General features: G+C 37.7%; 1 protein-coding gene across 1 annotated transcript in view; it reads left to right on the top strand.

The window, feature by feature from the left end:
* The window catches only part of LOC133333316 (titin), a 173,513-nt gene extending 151,399 nt beyond the window's left edge, over positions 1-22,114 (top strand). The window contains exons 25-34 of the mRNA XM_061541630.1: positions 2,236-2,346; positions 2,688-2,852; positions 2,990-10,378; positions 12,271-12,576; positions 14,133-14,390; positions 15,606-18,613; positions 19,172-19,798; positions 20,942-21,083; positions 21,370-21,446; positions 21,839-22,114. Of these exons, the coding sequence (XP_061397614.1) occupies positions 2,236-2,346; positions 2,688-2,852; positions 2,990-10,378; positions 12,271-12,576; positions 14,133-14,390; positions 15,606-18,613; positions 19,172-19,798; positions 20,942-21,083; positions 21,370-21,446; positions 21,839-22,079 (12,324 nt within the window). The 3' untranslated portion in view covers positions 22,080-22,114. The remainder of the gene's footprint in view (positions 1-2,235; positions 2,347-2,687; positions 2,853-2,989; positions 10,379-12,270; positions 12,577-14,132; positions 14,391-15,605; positions 18,614-19,171; positions 19,799-20,941; positions 21,084-21,369; positions 21,447-21,838) is intronic.
* The last annotated feature ends 318 nt before the right edge of the window (positions 22,115-22,432 follow it).

Below are 22,432 nucleotides of genomic sequence, written 5' to 3'. Positions count from 1 at the left end.
AACCAAGTACACCGTTGATAACCAAACACAACAACAGAATTTAAAATACACTTCAAATGTTCACAACACCCATGATATGTCTAACCAGTAAACCTGTATATCCTACACAGCACTTGTCCACCAACAATTTTAGCACTTTATCTAAATACCAAAACACAATATTAGGGTATTATTGCGGGTAAATATTTTGATACAACGAGATCAAATATCAAAATATACTTATTATACTGTTATGTATAATGTAGGGTTTAGTAAGGCTGATGTTTGCAAGAATTAGTTTGGAGGTGATTCTAAATTGAATACTGGTCTTTTTGGACTGATGTTTTTTGTATATTAAATAAAAATTGAACGCGATGTTAGGGTCTATTTGTTATACAGGTATTTTTTTAATCAGAACATATTAAACATATATTTGTAGAAGCAACATCTGGTATATGGCAAATTAAATTTTTGAAGAAGGAAAGAAATACTTTTCTTTTTAGTGAAAAATGTATTTTTCCACTTAAGCTATATTTCATTCGATTTGCAACAAATATATCAATTTCAAAATTTTTCTACCAATTAAATTTTTATTAAAAAAACCCAATCCAATAGACATAACAACATGTCTCTTGCATTCCAAATGATACATTTTTCTTATTTTCTAAAATTTATCTTTTTTTTAATTTTAGCCATAATCCACAACTGCCCAAATAGTTTGTATTCATTTAGTTTCGCCAAATTTAATATTCCGACAAAATATGAACAAGTTTATTGAACTCATATGGATATACCTCTAGAGAAGGCTAGAAGAGGGCCAAAAAGGCAATTGCCTTATCTTTCAGTTTTGAAAGAAAATAAGAATTAGTTTCCTTCTTCGATACCACGGTCGAGATACAAATTAAATGATTATGTTGTTTGTATTCAATTGCATTTAATGTGCTCCAAGTAGTTATTTTAAAAATAGCCAAAAGAGGAAAGAAAAAAGGAATGAATTCTCATCGCCTTGATTTGTGACGGTGCTCACTGGCTCTGTAGCTGCATCGGACAACTATAAGACATTGTGTGGTGTTATTTTTAATTTTCAGTCTTGCAGCAGAATTTTACAGCTCCACATCTAGGAGGTTTTTAGTCTCTATTCCTTCTACATCATTTTTGTTGCACGAATTTCTGGCGACAAATTTTATTGCAAAATAAATTTTTGCAAGTCAAGTTTGTTTTATTTTGTGACAAAAGTGAACATATGATGAAGTGTAAGGATTCGTTTTAGTGTTTTCTGCAAAACAATTTTTAGTATTAATACATTTTTGGAGACAAATAAAAATTACAACGAAATTGAAATTAAGAAAGGAAGCCAAGACGATTATTCGTCAGAAGATTTTAATTGGAAAATAGTTTTGGTTTGGTTCCGGAAACTTGAAGTAAATAATTTTTTACTTCCTTCTGAAAAGTTCGAAAATGTATTTTATACGTGAAAGCACATTGTAAAAAAAAATCAGTAAAAATGTTGAAACACCTTTTTCATATTTAAGCATACTGCTTAAATATTCAATTTCCAATGTGTATATGTAATAGAACATGGCTGGAAATAATTTTGTTCCGATCCACCCGTTTAAAACTCGACATTTAGTATCAATATTCCTATGGAATTGCTATCAGAATCAAAAAGCAACAATTGCTATTGTGATCATTGGGATATAAAAAAATACTCTTTCCAAATATTTTAACGAGTGATGTACATTATTGAACATTTAGGCGTTAAGAAGTTTAATGGAAAACCCATGCTTCTCTCTACGTCAATAAATATATATAATATGTATATATAAACTATGAGCATGATGTTTTCACAAATGTTTATATTTAAGCGTTATTTTACCTCTTCCCTTGAAGCATGTGGGAAACTAACTATTCCTATGTATATACCTACCTTTAGGTGTATTCTGTATAATGTATATATGCTGATATTTTTTATTACCTATCCTATAATATACCTATAATTATTAATATACTGTTTATAGCTTTTCTTTATTTATAAATACTGTTATTCTGTCCTGCATATCCAATTGGAAAAATCGCTTTTGTTTTACAATTGTTATCATAATTGTTTTATTATTATTTCGATTATAAATGCAAAAATATTAATTCTTGTTTATTCCTTTGCAATTTTTTTAACATTCCAACTTGTGTTTGTTTTGTTAATATCCATACACAATCTCGCCCAAATTGAATTATGAAATCATCAAATCACCACTACAGGATGTTATAAATCAAGAAGTTGATGAATTGCTTCAATCGCTAACCACTGTAGAGGGCGCCATTGCATATTTACCACAGGATAGTTTGGATGGTATGCTACAGGGTCTAAAGGTAAGTCCAACGTCTATTCTATTTTGAAATATTATTGTTTTATTTTTACTAACAAAATGAAGATTAGCTCACTGGAGCAAATACAAAGTGTTTATTAAGGCAAACACACAAAGTGATTAACCGCATTGTTCTTATTCGCAGATAAAAATCAACATCACTTATTTGCATATACCTTCATTTCATGTTTAAAGCCGTTTGGGAGTATTCACTTTCCCTTAGGGTTTCCCTAAAAAGACTTTTTCTGACTATCTTTATCTTCCAATGATGTAGTTCAATTGAGATATATACATATTTTTTTTTTTAATAATTTATTTCAATATAATAATATAATATTTCCGCAGATAATTCAGGAAAATCTGGAATATCAAGAACAAGAAGCGCAACGATTGAAAACAGTCAGTCAAACCTTACCAACCGATCCTGGCACTGAACGTTTATTGAACGACATAACCGATCGTATTGACCTGCTATTGAGACGCACACAGCAAGGCATTACCATGATAGCGGTAAGATAAACTAAACAAAAAACGCCTAAAATTACATTACATCACTGTTGTACAAAATTTAAATATACATACATATTCAAGAAAGTATTCTAATAGTTGACGCCACTTAATTCGTTCTGTTTTTGTTTTATCTACAGGCCGCAGTACACGGTCAAAAGAAACGCACCCAAGAACTTGAAGAATATCAACAGGATTTGACAACAATCGAAAGTTGGATACGTGAAGTTACCCAAGAACTCAAAGATTTTGAATTGACCGCTGATAGTCCAACCGATGAACCCACATTGAAGTTACACGTTGAAAAGAGTCAAAATCTCTTGCGAACCTTGAAGGAAAGGCAACAATCATTGGAAGACTTAACAGGTAGAACCAAGCTGTTATTGGCTCACGAGGATGTAGCGCCCATGGCCAATAGTCTCATTGAGCAATTGCAATATGTCATTACAATCTTGAGAGAACAGATTTCTGTTGCCACCAAACGCATATTTACAATTGAAAACAGGATTGTTGAACTAAGAAGGGCCAAAGAAGAGGATGAACGTCGCAAGAGAATTCTAGAAGATCAGGCCATACAACCACCTGTGAGCAAAGTTGATGAATCTCTCGCCTCCAATGATAGCACAGTTGGCTCAAGTCCCATGCCAGAGGAAGAGGTAATACCTGTGGTTCACAATGTTGAAACTCAAACATCAGCCAGTCTGGAGAAACCCCAGCCGGTGTTGAAAGAAAGTGTCACGGTTGAGGCTCAAACTAGTTTGCCTTTGGTAGAACTGCCAAAAGAAGTGGAAACTGCCGAAATGGCAATGCAAACCCACAAGGAGGTGAAACCAACTGAAAATATTACAATTACTCAAATAAAACAATTTGGTCAAGAAACAATTAAAATCGATACCGTACCGAATGTCGAGGTTCCCGAGCAACAGGAAAATGTTGAAATTGAAGCTCGTTATCACCAAAAACCACAAGGTGATATCGAAAGATCTACTGAATTGGTATTGAAAAATGTACCCTCGACATTTGAAACAACATTTGTTGAGCCAGATGAAACCACCACCGTAGTGGTGGTTGCACCCGATGGCACCAAACACTTTCTGCTCAAAAAGGTCACCCGCAGTCGTCAAGAAATTGTACAACAGCAACAGGTTAGTACCATTGCCACAGTAACCGACGCTGATGGTAATATTCAAGTCCAATCAACCGACCAGATCAATTTGGAAAATATACAAACTATTGATACAAGCGGCGACGATAAGAAGGGCTATAGCACTGTTGTTACCCAACAAACCCGTGGTACTCTGGTTGATGGATCCAATCCCGAGGCTGTAGTTGTTAAAGAATTTGAAACTCCGCCAGAAATCGTGAAATACGAAGAAGTTCGTGAAGGTACTGAGTCGCCTATGACAATCGACCCTAAACAAATTGAGCTGGTTACGGCGGAAGGTGTAAACCAAAGCACAATTCAAGCCATTGTCCAACAGGTTACACGGAAAATTGTTCGTAAGACGCGAAAGATCATCAAGCGTATAGTTATCATTGATGGTGTGGAGCATGTTACCGAGGAAGTGGTTGAAGAGCCTGAAGAGGTTGAGGTAACCGAAGAGGAAATCCCACCAGAAGTAAATGTTAACATTATACGCACTGTTAATGGCAAAGTGGTTACCGAGGAAGAATTCATCCGCTTGACCCAAGAACCTGGAGTAGTTATTCAGGAAATCTCCACCGACATGACTGATGCAGGATCTGCATCTACACCACAACAGGTATTTGATATTGATTCCACTACTATTACCACCACAACCACCCAAACGACTCCAACCACAAAACACGAAACACAACAACAACAACAACAGCCCATTGCTGAAACTACAGAAAGAACAAACAAAACAACAGAAACTCCTGAAAGTCCAATCCATGAAGCACCAGTAGAAATTGTTGACTTGCCTGCACCTAATGTAGTAGTTGAGAAAGTTGTCAGAGACACCATAGTAGAACAACCAGATCGAAAAGAAGTCGAACCAACAATTAGTTCCAATGTTTCAGTACAATTAGTGCAGCAGCAGGACGAGGAGGTGCCCGTTGTGGAAGATATCCATGACATATGGCCTGTTAAACACCATCTACAGCCCACAGATATTGAATTCTCTCAACACACTGAAACGCCAGTAAGCCCACCAAAGGTTACCACAAACATTGAACCTATTTGGCCTCTAAATGATGAAACTGGTTACCCAGTGTCATTGGAAAGATATGCATTTGAAAGAACTGTTCAGCCCGAGGAAATTCATGTTCAGCCAATAACAGTAACAACTACCGTCACCACAACTGAAGAAAATATCGACAGTCATCCAATTGATGTTATTGAGACACAGGCAACTACAACGCCAGCTGTTCCAGTCGATGTAAAGGAAACAATGCCCACTGAACCTATGTCTACAACAGATCAGACTTCTCTACCACACACAGCAGCATATGAGCAATTAAGTCCCGATGCACCTATGGAAGCCACGGACAAATTCCTTATGAGCGAAAAACAGGAATTGATGGATGTAATTCCAGATAAATTGACTGACGCAAAGGAAACTCCGCAAGAAGTGACAGCTCAATTCCTTGAAAGTGAAAAGCCGCAACCAATGTCACTTAAAGAGCCTGAAGCTCTCCCAGAAGATTCTATTCCACAAGAAATCGAGCCCGCGCCGGGTAAAGCAACTATTACAATTGTAAAGACTACGGTGGAAACCACGTTGCCTGGTGTATCGAAACCCATTTCCGAAGCTGAAGAAATCTCGCACATTATTACTCGCGAAGGACAGGCGCCAACTGAGGATGTTCTATCAACTGAAAGCATTGTAGAATCCGAAATATCTACCGAAGATCAATTCATGGTGAAACCAAATGAAGAAAAGCCAAAACTAGATATAAAATCCACAACACAATTATTCATTACTGGGGAAGCCACTGCTTCTCCTATCACCATGACGGCTCCATCTATTGAACATAATGGTTCTAGTGTTCTGAAGGTTGTAATGACCGAATCTGAAGACACACGCCCAACAGCTTCTGGTCAACCAAAGGTAACCATGACCATAATTGAAACCGGAAAAGTCCCAATAGACTCCGATGATTATGATGAAGCTGACACCAAACGAAGTAAAAAGAAAAAGAAGAAGCCGAAGCCGATGTCGGAAGTGGAAGAACCAAAATTAGAAAATGTAGAATCTCCAGTAGCCGAAATCGCAACTGAAGAACCAATTGTACCAGAGACTGAAGAAGTATCTACCGTCTCAGAAATTGGCTATGAACCCGATACCACAACAATCGACGAAGAAAGTGATGACGATAAAAAGAAAAAGTTTAATAAGAAGAAACAACCCATCAAAGCCCCAGCTGATGATGATAGCCATGTACCTCTTTCATCATTGGAATATGATACAAGTCTGCCTTCAGAAAGTTTGGAATCGGAGGGCAAAATTCATCAAGAGGCCGTTTTGGAACTTAGCCCAGATAGTGAAGCTTCCAGTATTACTGCAGAGACAACGGTGCGTGTTGTTGAAGAAGCCGTTATAACATCCGAATCTGATACACCACGTGAGCCCATTAAGGAAATTGTAGTTCCAGTGGATGTCGTTGAATTGACATATGTCCAAGATGAGCAACAACAGACCACACCTCGCGAGGAACTACCGCATGTAAAGGAACCAATTGAAACTGAGAAAGATGTTAAAGAAATCCAGACTTCACCACGTCCAGCAGTGGAAGATATGGCCCAACAAACTAGCTTGGAAGTTTTGCCGGAAAACAAAGAAATGGAATCTCAAACCCTTATTGTTGATGTCAACGAAACAGAGGTGCAAACCGAAACAATGCAGCAACATGATGAGAAAATAATACCAACAGATGATCAAATGCCGACTGAAACTGCCTCAGAGCAAGTTCAAACTGAACAGGAAATGAAACCAGAAACGAGCCATACTTTCAGTCAAACTGTAGTTATATCTACCCTGGAAAAGGAATTGCAAACAACACCCAGAGATTCTCCACAACAACCTGAAGTTTCCACGGCTGATGTTATAAACCCATTGGTTAGAGAGTTAATTGATGATGTCGCTATTGAACTGCCCGAACCGAGAATGGAAACCTGTGAACAATTTACTGCTACCGAACAAAAACCAATGAATGAGTCATATGTTCAGACATTGACACCTGAATCTCAAGAGGTTGAAAATGTTCCTATTCAACAAAGAGAACAACAAACGTCGACATTGGAGCTTGTCCTAACATCAACTAGCCAGAGTCAAACATCTCCTCGTGAAGAACCATCTCTGGCGGTCGAAGTTGGATCAACCTCGGAAGATTCATCACTCTCATCAAGCGAACCATACAATTTGGAAATACAAACCACAGTCACTTTACCACCTGATTCGGATGTCTCTGATGTTCAACCTGTGGTATTCGAACACACCGAAACTATTGAATTGCCCAAGAAAGATAAGAAATCTCAGAAGGAAGAAGAAGGCGTGCCTTCAAGTGATGACGTTTCCGAAATAAATGTACATGTAGAATTCGATGATGCCCATGATACTGAACCCAAGATTTCTGTTCAACCCGGCGATGCCAAGAGGCCGCAGACGGTGCAATTGCAAATCACCAAAACCACAGTCATTGAACAATTTCCCGATTTACCGGTCCATGTTAGCGAGCAAAACAAAGTCAGTATTGCAGGCCAACAAACATCTAAACCACGTTCCAGACCCACATCTACGGTGACCATTGAAGAAGTTACTTCTCCAATGGAAGAAATTGCTGTGCCCATAACACCTGGACCAGATAACGATGACGAAACCATTCGACACGAGGAGAGTTTATGGATTAATGCGGCTGCAAATATTCCCAAAGAACAGCCAGTCGCTAAGGATGCATCTCAAGCTCTCATTTTGTCTGAAAGTCTTTTGCATTATCCCGGACAGCAGACAATTATTATAGAGCGCCAAGATCCTTGGAAAGAGGCTAAACAGTCGATCGGAGGTCGGATGAAACACTTAAAAGACGCTGAAACTCAGCAAACTCCTTTAAGCAATGTTTTGCATTTGGCCACACTCTCGCAGCAAATAAAGGAAGTACCCTTGGACCAAAGAGTTCAAGAGGTTAATGATAGCTTGACTGATTTGGAGAAGGCTTTGGAGGGCGGAAATGAGAAAGTAATACAAACAACCGTTATTACAGTAATTGAAAAAATTTCCACCTGGTTGGAGACAATTGAATATCGTGTGTATTTGATACGCCAACAGACCAATGACGGCCCTTCGGAGGAAAAAGTCAAGAACTACAACGAACTCAATGATGAGTTGAGTATCATTGGCCAGAGTGTAGACCAATTGGAAGGTCAACTCTGCAAATCGGATACTCTGAAACAACCCGAAGTTCAGCAGTGCGTGGATGCGTTGAAGATGCACGTCAGTGCTGTTCAGGAAAAGACGCACGACAACCAAGATCAAGATATTAAGGACCTTGAAAAATGGAATAACTTTGTTGTGTTGGTTAATCGCATATCAGGACTTTTGGAAGATTTGCAGGAACGCTATGAGACGATTGTTAACCAAGACGGAACTCTGAAACAAAAATTGTCATCCTTGGATGAATTGGAAACCCAAAATAACTCTACCCTAAGCCAAATTGCCCAGCTTATGTTGAATGCTCGCGCATTCCAAAGAGATTTCCCTGGCAAAAAGGTGCCACAAGATATATACACTGCACACGAGGCTTGTCGCAACATTAACAACAACATCATTGCCGAAAGAGATCGCCTCCTGCAATTGCAGGCCTTAGCCGACGAATATGAGCAAACATTGAAAGAGTTCACCAATATCACCGTTTTGGCCGACAAAATGGTCGATGGTCCGATTGTAACGAATAGTTTGGAGCAACTGAATAATGAGGTACAGAAACATCGTAAATTCTTTGTCAACCTCAGTCACTGTCGAGCTATGCTTGAATCCCTTGAAGAGAATATTGATAGTGAGACCAGAGATAAGCACTCCGAACTGCACAAGGAATTGTACAACAGAGCCACCATCCTATTGGAGAAGGCATCGGAAAGGTCCTCGAAATTAGTACAAGCTGCCTCGAAATGGACCGTCCTGGAGAAAGGCATGAAGGAAGAATTACAATGGTTGCAAGTGGCTCAGCAAAGAGTACCCGACCTGTCGGCTGTTACATCCGCCGACTATGACCAATACACCACCCTCTACCAATCGTTGAGCCAGGATATTTCACACCACTACGTCAAGATGACCCACATTTCAAATATTGCCAATAAGTTACAAGACTTAATACAGGCCCCTAACTTGGTAGAGGAAACCAATGAGGCGTTGATAGTCCTCCTTAAGTTGCGGGAAGAAGTCTCAGTGTACTTGCATCGTTTGCTTGTGTTCAAGGATATCTGGACACAGTATGTCAACCAAACAGATAAAATGGAGACATTTGTGCGCGACAGTGAAAAAGAATTGAAACAAATACAAATTCCCGAATATCCATTGGAGCAACCGATCGAACATATGCGCCAATTCTGGGAAATCAAGGCTCAATTCGAAATGCACAACAACATTCGCACGGAGGCCGGCAATAGCTTCGAAAAATCACTGCAAGTTATACCACTAGCCGATGAAATGCTACAGAGACAGTTCCATGCTCAATTGGAGGATAGATGCAATGCTCTCGCCCAAGACATTGAACGTATACAAAATCAAATTGTCCGCTCTCTGTCCTCGGAAGACGTAGCTCCCGAAGATAAACTGAAATTGGTGGAGAGAGAATTGCAAGAAATCTACTTGACCATGACCAGCATGAAGGGAGTCATCAAAAATGACGAAGAACTGAGCCTTTACATCGAACGCTTGCAGGTGCTACGCACACGTGTAGGTTTCATAGGCAACGAATTGGGTAGAATTGGTCTGCAGGAGCCCGCCATAGAGCCAGAAAAGGTGGGCGAACTATTTGCTCTCTCTCACAAGATCACCACCCAAATTGCAGAGGAACTAGAGGGCGCTGGAGTACTTAAACAACAGCTACAAGCTATTCAAGAGGGCATCTCAAATCTTCGCAAACACCATGCAAAACTTTCCGTTATTCTTGATGAATGTGAGAGTGCCGAAAAGTTGGGAAGCGATGCCATTGAAAAGGCCGTTGTCGATTGCCAATCGGTAGGCGATGACCTAATTGGAGCCTGGCAGGAAATTATGCGTATACGTCAAATGTTGCACACGCTACCAATGCGCTTGAAAATGTCGGTGTCGCCGGTTAAATTGGAACGTGATATATCACAATTACAGGACGATCACGCATTCCTTGAGAGCAAATGTACCAATATTATGACAATATTGCGTAATCGCTTAGCTCTGTGGATGCGTTACGAACGGCAATTGGAACTGGTGCACAATTCTGTGCAGGAGACCGATTTTATGATGGAGTTGTTGAAGGTCCATGGACAAGTCGATTACGAGCGCTTGCGTAAAGCCACTGAACGTCTAGAGGTAAGTGGAAGAGAATATTAACCAACTTTTTATATTTTATGAATATGTGAAATTTATAGACTATTCCATCATTTGATGTCAACGATAATAAGCGTTCTTATCGTCGTATTTCTAATCAATTACTTGACCTAAGACAAATATATTTTCCATATATTCGGGTTGTTATGATTACCATTTTTACCTACTTCCGTTTGTGTTTATCAGTTATCCACAATGTGGGCGAAATGGTTCGCGAAAAGACAGACACACTCTTTTGACCCTCAACAATATTTCCCTATAATATCCGGTACCTGCCTACTTGCTTTTGTTGTTGTTTTGTTGTGTCAATATTGTTAATGACCTTATTTTTGTTTTTCACACTCAAAAAAACATTACCATATGGGTATCACAAGTGACACACATATGTATTTATTTTGAAAATAAACATGTCATAGGTTAAGAGTTAAAATAAGTCACAGTGTTCCGGGAATGTATGAAAATAAGCGTCATTTATTTCTAAACAACAAATACATTCTGGACTGTAACGAATCGAAAAAATTTAAATTATTTAATACATGACTTACATTCATATTTCATAATACCAATAAATACAAATTAAGCATCCTAGAACTGCAATTCGTAATGAAGTTTTATGGGAAAATCCTGCAAGAATATTTTATTAATCGAAATTTTTTCCTTTATTAATTTGAAGAGCTTTACCTCCTTTGAAGTTAGTGGTAACATACAAAAAAGCATTTCCTTGACAAATGATACGAATATTATCCACATGTGGACAAATTTCAGCCAGTCAACTGCTCTTCAATAGTCCAATATTGATTTGGTATTATTATCACATGGACACTAATTTTCTGGAAATTTATAAAATTTAAAATAAACCTGGAAATGTAACCCCAGGATTTAAAACAAATCTTTTTGTTTCCTACCCACTGTGCTTTTCCAAATACTTACTGCATTTGGAAAATCAAATATTACTGTAATAAACACATTGAATAGTGGCGATAAGTCCAACTCGAAATATGAAAAATCGTCATAATGTAAAACATAAACATCTACTATCTGTGTTTTTCTGTAGGATTTTGGCATATGTTCGTATGTCGTTGATGTGCGTATCCGGACAGACACAGTGTCTGTCTATTGGGACGGAATATGTATGTACGCCTGCCTGGCCATAGGTGGAAAATAGAATGAGACTCAGTAAATATATAACAACAACAACAACAATGTGACTTAGGTAGTCAGAGTGACCATTCACTTTAGTTTGGTCATTGGCCGTTATGGTAGTCAGTTAGTTGGAAGACCTATAAGTTACTATGACCAAATAGAAACATGAAGTAATTAGTTGTCAGCGGTAGATGGAGTTACACCAAACGCACTTGCTTCAATTTTCTTTAAAATTATTTATAATAAATTAGTAAAGATTATCCAAATACACTCAAACAGCAAGAAAAAACAACAACAAACAAAACATCATCATCATTATTACGTTTAACTCGTCCACCAGTTGTGGGGAATTTGATAACAGTGCCACCGGCTACATAATTCGTTTACAACTGTCTCGGGGAAAAAAGCGCCAAAGCCACTGGGAGAGTGAGTGTGACAAACCAAAATAAGTGTTCATTTTTTCAAGAGACTGACTGGCTGACTAGTGTATTTGTACGTCGTTTAGTTAATGCAAAACTAGAAGACAATAAAGACGTGTTCGGTTGTGGCCGGATTGTATAAATCGGTTGCTACAAAAATGATACGAATATTGTAACTCAAACGACGAAAGAACGTTGGAAAAAGCAGTGTATTAAAAACGAATTTAAATTATTATGTTGAGAAATTTTGATCGAAATCGAAAGTTTTTTAACAAATTGAATAACTAAATATTTCATTTATTTCTAATTAAGGGACTCGCTGGTGATTTACAAAATCGCGAGACTTTGTTAGATGATTTACAGACATCGGCAAAACCTCTAATCGAAACTTGTGATGTTCAGATAGTTGAGCAAATCGAATCAGCCGTCCAAGAAGCTGTCGTAGCCTGGAATGATACATCCGATAACCTACAGAGCTTATGTACACGTTACCAGCGTGCTGTAGAACTTTGGCATAAATATCATAACGCCTCAGCTCAAGTCAAGGAATATATTGAACAACAAATGGATACGGTGAAGACCTTCAAACAACCCATGGAATCAATGCAACATGCCAAGGTAAGTTCCACAAAACAAAAAAAAAAAAAAACTTTTAACACAAAAATGCCAACAAACTTCCCAGACCACAACAAGGGGTGTAGGAATGTTTGGTTAAATGGTTAAAAACACATAGAATTTTGTTGTTATTTTGAGCTCAAGAGAGTTCTTATCAGCCAACCAGCCTGCCACTGTAGTTGAGAAAATAATTATTGTTTTAATCTTAAAGAATTCCGTCACTTGCTGCTAGTAAAACAAATGCCTTATCATTTACATTTTTTTTGTTCTTAGCTCATTTCGAAGTCAGCGAAAGTGAAATAGTGATTTTCTTAAAAAAAGATAAAAGTTCTTAAATCTAATTCTGTTGAAAGTGAAATTAATGTTAGGGATGACTATACATACAATTTTTAGATTTCCCGTCTAATTGATATGGAAATATCGAACTTTTATGTTAATTTAGTATAGTTGATTACAATACGAACAAACGAACAGCATTTTCCAAATATTAAACTTCGGTCTTTGTTAATTTCGTCTTCGATTTGTAACACTCCATGTTCGTTATACTAGATTTTCTGCAATACACTTTTTCTGGTTTAATGCTAAGCGTTTCCCTTATGTATCTTTACATAATTCCTGCAATTAATCGATGAAAATACCAATTTTCGAAAAGTGTGTCAGATATTTTTGGGCTAGTGATTGTTGTTTGATTATATCCTTCTTTAATTTTTTGTAATCAATAATGCATAAATACACAATACACTGAAGAAGAAAAAAACGATAAAAAAACAAATTCGCCTTTTGGTATTGTTCAATATATATTTTTTGGTTTATTGGAACCAATTTCGTTTATCCAAATAATAATCTGAGTATTCTCAGTGTTTGAACATTTTCAAATCTCTCTTATTTTGTGTTTAATATTCATTAATCTAAAATGTTATGAAGAATTAATAATAAAAGTACAAAAATACACGTACACATTAATATATTATAAACAAATGGTCATTGATATATAGGATACAAGCACACACATACATGTGTATATTTATACTAATATATAACCCATGTGTAAATACCTACAAAATGTCATGTATGACGAACGGAAACCAAACAACATTCTACTCCATTCACACCGCACCGATTGGCTGTTGTCGCGTTGAGTTTTAAGTTAGGTGACTGACTTATAAGAGATGGTCAGTTGGTATGACCACATAAGCGTACTCACGTAAAAATAAAATCGATAATATTTGAATTAAATATTAGTGAAATGACAACGGCCAACTAACCAACCAACAACAATGGAATTGTAAGTCAAGTGAATGACATGAATCTAAATAAAGCAAAAGAACTTGCATCAGCCTGCAAATGCGATGCCAAAATATCGGTCACTTTCACTGTCTGTGAAATTCGGCAAATAAAGTATTTATAGCTTCTTATGTGAAGAGGAACGCTGTTCCCCAAATAGACCCTATGGCAATGCGATTGCATTGTTAAATATAGCCATAAGACACACTTGCTTATTTGATTTGGATTTTTATTTGCATTTATTTCAACTTTCTTTTACCTATTTCTATTTTAAGGCCTGTCAAGACAACCTAAACAACCAGGATGACAAACTGTTAGAGTTGCGCGAAATGGTTTCGAAAATAGCAGCGGATATTGGTTTGGACGCCTCGAACTTTATGCATGGTGAATTGGAAGAGCTTGGCCAGCGTCTAGAGAACTGCAAGGAGGCCATTACAACATTAGCAAATGTTGCCGAGGCCCAGGAGCGTGAACGAAAAGAAATTGAAAAGAATTGTACAGATGCCAAGGAATACTTCGACAATGTGCGCCAGGTATGTGTGTTTCTACGTTATACACCATTTATCATATTGTCTGTGTCTTAATTATCAATAAATGGGCATATACTGGGAAATAAACTAACTATGTTTAGGCCAAACGATTAACCAAACACCAATTATTTAAGTGTTCAAAACGTGTTTTATGGCGGTAATTGGCTTCGTTTTTTCGACAAAGGTTTTCGCAGTAGAACTTTTCCAGTGTTCGGCTACACACTTACAATGGTTGTTATATAAGTGTACAATTTCTAATGAACATAAATAGGCGAATCGAATATCTAAGCAGATTTCCTTCTAACGCGTCATTGAATCTTAAAATGAAATAAATCTTAAATCGATTTTATCGAAGTTTCGCTTGTTTTTGTAGATTCATATCTGATTCTCATTCTCTCTCAAGCACAAACGAATATGTTCAGTGCAGACCATAAACTAAAACAGAAGGTATTATTAGTTTTTAGTGCGTGCCATCTGGTTGTTTGCAAACCCTGGCCAAATTTTCGTTAATTATTATAGACTTCCATTTCGAAAATATTAGAAAAGAACAACAACAAACGTGAAAATTCTCTTAACAGTTTAATGAAAAAGAATCGATAATTGTAGGAGTGGGAGCGGATTGAGGTGTGTATTTGTAGGGTTATAACAATAAATTGTGGGAAGATAAAATATTCTTTGTATATCACGTAAATCCTCAATGAAATAAATCCTTAATGTCCTAAACAGTAACATCCACTTTGATATTTTCTGGTCTAGCGATTACGAAATATGCGAAATACACCACCAAGCCCCTAGCTGTGTTAGTCATTTAGTTTGCTGCGTGGTCATCGCTCATTATGACCGTGTGTATATAGCCTACACTCCTAACTGAGGACATCAAATGAATTTTTTGCTATGTTCGTTCGCTTCAACTTTGGTGTCTAACACGCACATGGCCAAGCCACGTTCTCACAATTCCTACTATGTTGTGTGGAATGTGTAAAGTAGTTGTTTGTTCCACTATTGATTTTTGTGCAAAATTATGGATGAGGTCATTATCAGAATGTTAGTGGTGGTGGTGGTAGCCTAGCCATAGAAGGGCAATAAGACGCGTGCAACGAAATCAAATCCCAAGTTTTTAGATTTCCAAACGTATTTGATGCACCGACATAGTTGTATCGTTTGATTAATATAATTGTGGAATAAAAACAACTCTTTTCCTTATTTTTTCTTATATAGGATATCAGTCAAGAATCTCGAACACCCAAAGAGAGTGAGGACCAACTTAATATTTTAAGAAATCATTTGCAAACATTGGCCCGTACCGAAGAGCAATTAAAACAATTAAGGGAACGCGAACTAGATAATACGTTACCCTTGTTGGAGAATGGTGGCCAATTGCGTGATCAGACTTCAATTATTGAGGTTCTGGAATTATGGCAAAAGGTATTTCAGGATACCTTCCAGGAATATCATCGTCTGTCCTCCCGACTAGTGCGATCACAGAACTCAACAGAGGCTTTCCGATTATGGCGTCAGTATTTACAACATGTTCAGTCCTTCCTGTCGTGCTCCATACCAGAAGATTACACCGCTCTGAAGGAGCAACAGCACCTGTGTGAAATTCATCAGAATCTGTTGGTTTCGCAACAAAATGTTCTAGCTTCGCACACTGAGGCTGAACAGCAACAGGAACCCGAAGTTAGTGAACAGTTCAAACAGCTGACAAATATGCACAATGAGACCTTGTCGCGTATTATGCAACGCAATATAGAATTAGAACGACGAATGGATGTTTGGAACAGTTACCGACAGGATTTGCAAGTTCTACTCGAATGGCTAAAGGAACGGGAAAAAGAACGAAGTGCGCTCCAACTCAGATATATACACCTAAAACGTCTCAACCGCTTGCAACAGCGCATGGAGATTTTAATAAATCAAATGCCAGTTGGCGAGCAATTATGTGCCAAGCTGAAAAATGAACAACAGGAACTTACAAAATTCTGTGACGATGCTTTGGCCACGTCAGTGCGCATGGAGCAAGCATCTGTAGTGCAGAGGGTCAACAATCTTAAAGCTGCATTGGAGACCTGGTCTGGATTCCTGACAAAAATTAAGGATTTGGAAAAGCAATATGAGCAAAAGGTGGCCGACGTACAAAATCAACTGGGCACCGCTCAGGAACTGGTAACCAAGACTGAAGTTAACCTGCCAATCTCCCAAGAAGCCATTCAAGACTGTTTAGGCCAACTGAGAAATCAACGTGTTGTCTTGTCGCAATTGACCCCAACCTTGGAAGGTCTCAATGTTCTGCAAGAGGAGCTCAAGGAGTGCGTCAGCCCTCATGATATGAAATCCATACGCCAATCTATTTGGATTTTGTGGCAGCAACACTCCGATATTGACTATGAACTATCGACGCTAATCACTACGATTGAAGAACGCCTCATGCTTTTGGCTAACTTTAAGAACCGATATGAGCGCCTATCCAAATGGTTGGACAAATTGGAAGAACGATTGGAACGCACATCCGATATTTCGGCTGTGGCCAATCCTGAAGAGTTTGCCAAACAATTGGAGAAACAAATTAATACCGAACTAACTCTTCGTGAAAGGGACCGTGAATGGCTTCTGTCGTCGGCTCGAGAAATAATGCAATTGTATGCTGACCAAACACATCATGGCGAAGCAGTACGCTCGGAAGTTCAAGAGAAATCTGACACATTGATTGACAGATGGGATCGCATCAAGTACTTGTGTAAACAGCGTACAAACAAGATCAACGACCTCAAAATGACCTTGCAACGTCTCGAGGAACGCATTGCCCTTCTGCGATCATGGATGTTCGAAGTTGAATCGGAATTGGGTAAACCTTTGACATTTGATTCATATACTCCACCCGTCATTGAAGCCAAATTGAAAGAGCACGAGAAAATCCAACGGTCTGTGGAACAGAAGAGTAGCAATGTGGGAGAAGTCTTGAATCTGGTGGAAATGCTTCTTAACGATGCAGATACCTGGAGAGCACATCTCAATACAGCCAACCTTGCCTTAGCCGCACAAAATCTAGAAACCCGCTGGAAACATGTTTGTAGTCAATCGGCCGAGAGAAAACAACGTATTCTCACCGTTTGGAATATGCTGCAACAACTAATCAAATTGACCACTGAACACAAAGCCTGGCTGCAAAATCAGGAGACAGAAATTGCCGCCTTGGAACGTGATCTAAGTAAATTGTCCAAGGAACAAGTACAGGAAAGACAGCAGGCGGTGGAACAAAAACTTAAGCAATTGGAAAGTCAAGAACCGAACCTAAAGCAATTGGAACATATATACGCAAAATTGACCTCCAGTTCGGGTGTGGATCCTGAAAACATTCAAAAATTGACAATGCCAACTAAAGTGATGCTGACTAAGTGGAAACAATTGAGCAGCAGATGTCATGGCATAACCGATACCATCAATAAGGAGCTGGCTCTGTATCGAGACTTTAAAAAGGCCCAGGACGAGGCTGTACAGAGTTTGAGTGTAATTCAAGGTGATATTGCAAAATTAATGGAATCGCCTCCAACCACTCCCGAAGAAGCCAAGGAAGCCCTGCGTAAAATCGATAGCTTTGAGCGAAAACTGCAAAAAGTTGAAGCTCAAATTCAAAATGCTGATAAATTTGCTTCCGAAGCTAAGGGTAAACTAAAGAAGCAAGAAGATCTGACGACAATGATAACATTGCTAACACAGTTGACGACTTTATGGCGTGAGATTCAAACTAAGGTAACTACCATAAAAATGGAATGGGTAACAAAAGCTGCCTCACTGGGTACAGCCGCTGCTGAAGCTGCCATAACTGCCACAAAAGTTGGTGAGTCAGATGCAGGTGTCCAAGTAGATACCTTATCCAAACGTAAACTGCGCAAAGCCCCTATGGCACGAGAAACTTCAATTACTGCCAAAGATGCCTACATTATGGAACTGGAAACTGCCATTGTGGAATGTCAAACTAACCTCAATGATCTGCAGAAGACAATATGCGATCGTACCAGAAAACCAGGCCCGCAAAAGATGTCTAAACTATTGGGCAATGCCCAGTCGTCAACGGAATTGGTCAAACATTTGAGCCAACTGCTGTTGAGTGAATGCAATGCCAGCAAGGAAGACGCCCAAACCGAAACAGTGGCAGAGTTGATGTTACGTTACGCTACTCTACAGTCTCAATGGAAGGCGCGACAGCAAAACGATCAAAATTCAAGGTAAGATCTTTCAAGTCCAGTAAGGACAAATTGCAATTAGAATTGGTTTTGGTACTTAGAATAAAAAAATTAACTTTAACTTCTTTGCGTTCTCTTTTTCAAACAATGCCTATCATTCCATAAACTACACACTTTTGTTAATAACAAATCATTATAACATAACACGACCAACACCAACACAATGCCTTCGTCCACCTCTTGTCTATATGTTGTATAAAAACACCATCTATTGTCATCATCTATGCCTTTTACAAATGCTTTACGGCCTCAATAAAATAACCTGCAGCAAATTGCCAATTGCTTATAAATACCAATGTACACAGTAAGTTATCCAACATGTTTAAGCACTCACCTAACCAATCATCCATTCATCCGTCCAAATGGCATTTCATTTAAGCCACTAACGGATCAAAACATCGATCGTTAGTGGCACTAAATGTCTGCTTAATTTGTTCGTGTCCTGGTTTTTGGTTTATGACATACATACATATGTTTATAGAAATTCCCAAATAGCTATCATAGAACGTTTTATTAATATCCAATTTTTTGCAATTATAGCGAGATCGGGCGACTAACATGTCCGCTCTGCACACAACGTAACTGGCAACAAATCGACAACGATCTCTGGCGTCTCGAACAATGGCTGCAATTCGCCGAAGGCACTCAAAAGGCCCAATCCGCTCCTCCATCCAATATTGAACTGCTGGAGGATGTCGTACAAGACCATCGTGAATTCCTGCTTGACCTGGAAAGTCACAAATCAATTGTGAATTCCCTTAATGTGGTTGGAGACCATTTGGCCACACACACTTTGGACACAGAAAAGGCCCGTCAGTTGAGAGATCGCCTGCAGCAGGATAACGAACGTTGGAATAATGTGTGCATCAATGCCACAAAATGGCAGGGCCAATTACAAACGGCTCTAATGGGTAACAGTGAATTCCATTCGATCATAGACGAACTTTGTGCTTGGTTGCAGCAAACCGAAGCCAATATAAAAGCCTCGGAACCTGTCGACCTAACCGAAGATCGTGCCATTCTGCAAGCCAAATTTGAAAAATTCAAAGATTTACGTGGTGAATTGGAACGTTGTGAGCCACGAGTGGTTAGTCTACAAGACGCAGCCGATCAATTACTCAAATCCGTTGAAGGTTCTGAACAAGAGTCCAGCCATACGTATGCAAGGTAAGTTATCTATATGCCGGAGCCTTAGGGCGGCACGATGAAAATTTTCTAAATGGGATTCAGCATAGAAATTGTAAATGTTTGTGTTTCGTTCTACTTGTGTGAATGTGTCGTAGAACTTTGTAGAGTACCTACGTAAAAATAGATTCATGTACGGGCAGGTGTGGTGATGAAATTTGCCTAGACCCAATGTCCAATATTGGGATTTTGCAATGGGTCATATTAATTTCATTCCGTACACCTGTCACGTTAGTAGTTGTAGTTTATATTGTAGTGATTTGAAATTAATTTGTTTCCATGACTAAAATATGGGATACCAGAGAGAATTTCGAGATATTTCCTGCTAATTTTTTCGAATTTTATTTTGTAATTTTAGGTTTATTATTCTTCTTCTTCTGCAATACGAAATTATGTCGTAATACGTCTGTATAACAAGTGATTGTCTTTTTATCATGTTTTTATGTTGTACACTATTTGACCCTGACCATTGTCCCTTATATGCGCCAAATAGGGGATATCCGTTACCACACCAATCGACAGTGTTTCAATTCATATTTTAATAGTCAACAAAATACAATACGTTGACATTGAACTCTCTTATAGTGTTTAAAATTTCCCATGTACAAACGTGAAGTAGACACAATAGGGCACTGTAGGCAAATTGACAGCTTGTGCATGTTTGAGATTAAATCTAGTTTAGAACTGAGATCGTTGACTTTATTTATATTTATTTAGAACTGAGATCATTGAAATTCTTCTACCATTTTGAATTTAACACAAACCTATAGAAAATCTTAGGTTGAATTCCAAACCTATTGACTTTCAACTGCTTCTCATGAAACCAAACGCTCGAAAACAAAATTATCCAAACCATTTTAATTCTAAACCTTTCATAACTCTATTTGGAATGCTTTTTATTATCAAAATTAAATTTTATTAATACTCTTCATGGCTCGTTACGTTGTATTCACCCTGTTCTCCAACCTCAACCCACCAACAAAACCAACCAACCAAAATTTTCGGCGATGTTATTCATTTGATTTGCAATTTTTTGTTTGAACTCGAAATTTTTTCGTCCGCCCATGCTAACCCCTCATTATCCTTAACCCTCGAGAGCTTTCAAACTCATACACTAAATTAAAGAACCCTTTCTAGATTGACCGATCTGAGACTGAGACTACAATCATTGCGTCGTTTATCCGGCATTTACATTGTAAAATTGGGTGCTGTTCTCGGCGTTGATGGTGACAACTTGGGTGTATCGTTACATATGCTATCAAATGAGGTAAGTCTTCATATTTGTATACTTATTTTTGTTTTTTTTAATTTTATTTCATTAAACCAAACGTGAAATATCTTATCGACTATAATTTTAAGCACTTTGAGAAAATTTATTTTTGTATTTAATCAATTCAAAGAAAATAAGTGAAATTGGTAACAATGTTTTGTTCAACAAATTGAACTGTTGATGAAACCAGTATTGATTTTTTATTTGTATTTGTTTTTTATTATTTTCAATTTGTTGTTAATTTGATTTTTATTTCTTTTTTATGATTTTTTTCTTATAACAGCTTTTGGATCAATCTGTAACGACATTACCTTCTTCCTCTTCTATGCAGGCTGCCGCACCAAACACTGAAAATGCAAAGTAAATATTGTTGTCTTTGTAGTTGTAGAGTAGAAATTTGTTTAATTTTTATTATTTAATGTGTATCTTTTTAAAAAGAACTATTCAAGTTTTGAAATTCAAAAAGAAAACATTTTGTAGAATATTTTAAAAATTTAGAAACGCACGCTGTACTACACCCATTCTTTAAGTCGAATGTATAGAAGAAAGGCTTGTTAAGAGAAAAGAAATATATGCAGAATGAGATAGATGAGCTGTATGAAAATGCACTTAATATCTGAGTGCAAAATTTATCGGATTGCTAATTAAAATACTCTGCATATATTTTTTGAGTTATATTAAGTTTTGGTCAGACATTTTTGTTTATAATTTTTATTAATTTTGGATTTTTCATATTTAATTAAATTCAACAGCCAAGCCGATGGCGATGCTGCCGATGGAGATGTCATAAATACCACCGTACTTGCCAGAGGCGCCAGATTCCTCGGCCGTGTTGCACGTGCCTCGCTCCCCATACAAGCGCTCATGTTACTGTTGTTGGGTGTTGCCACACTTGTGCCCCACGGTGAAGATTATACCTGCATGTTCTCAAACACATTTGCCCGTAGCCTAGAGCCAATGCTCTCCTATCCACATGGACCGCCACCAACATAAGATAATAATATAAACTAACAATCCCTTAACTCTTGTCCCTCTTCCTATTAGTATGTCTTTATAAAAATCCCTTACGTATAAGCAACAAAGAGAAGAACAATGTTAAACATTAAAATAAAATCAAATTGTAATTAATTGTACGGTATGTTGACAAAAAAAGTATATTTCTGTATTATTGTGTGAATCTGTGTATTTGAGAAGAATCAATATTTTGTAAATTTTTGTAAGAACAAAACCAAGTCCCCCTCCTCTAATTCCTTAACAGAACAAAAACAAAAAACAAACAAACAAATACTTTAAAAGTTAAATATTTTATAAGAAATTTAAATTTAATGTACGAAACGCACATAAAA

The sequence above is a fragment of the Musca vetustissima genome, unplaced genomic scaffold (assembly GCF_032173495.1).
Source record: "Musca vetustissima isolate MV318-11 ecotype Yass unplaced genomic scaffold, APGP_CSIRO_Mvet_v1 utg13749, whole genome shotgun sequence".
NCBI lineage: Eukaryota > Metazoa > Arthropoda > Insecta > Diptera > Muscidae > Musca > Musca vetustissima.
The sequence above is the reverse complement of the archived record's forward strand: the minus strand, read 5'-3'. Positions and strand labels throughout refer to the sequence as shown.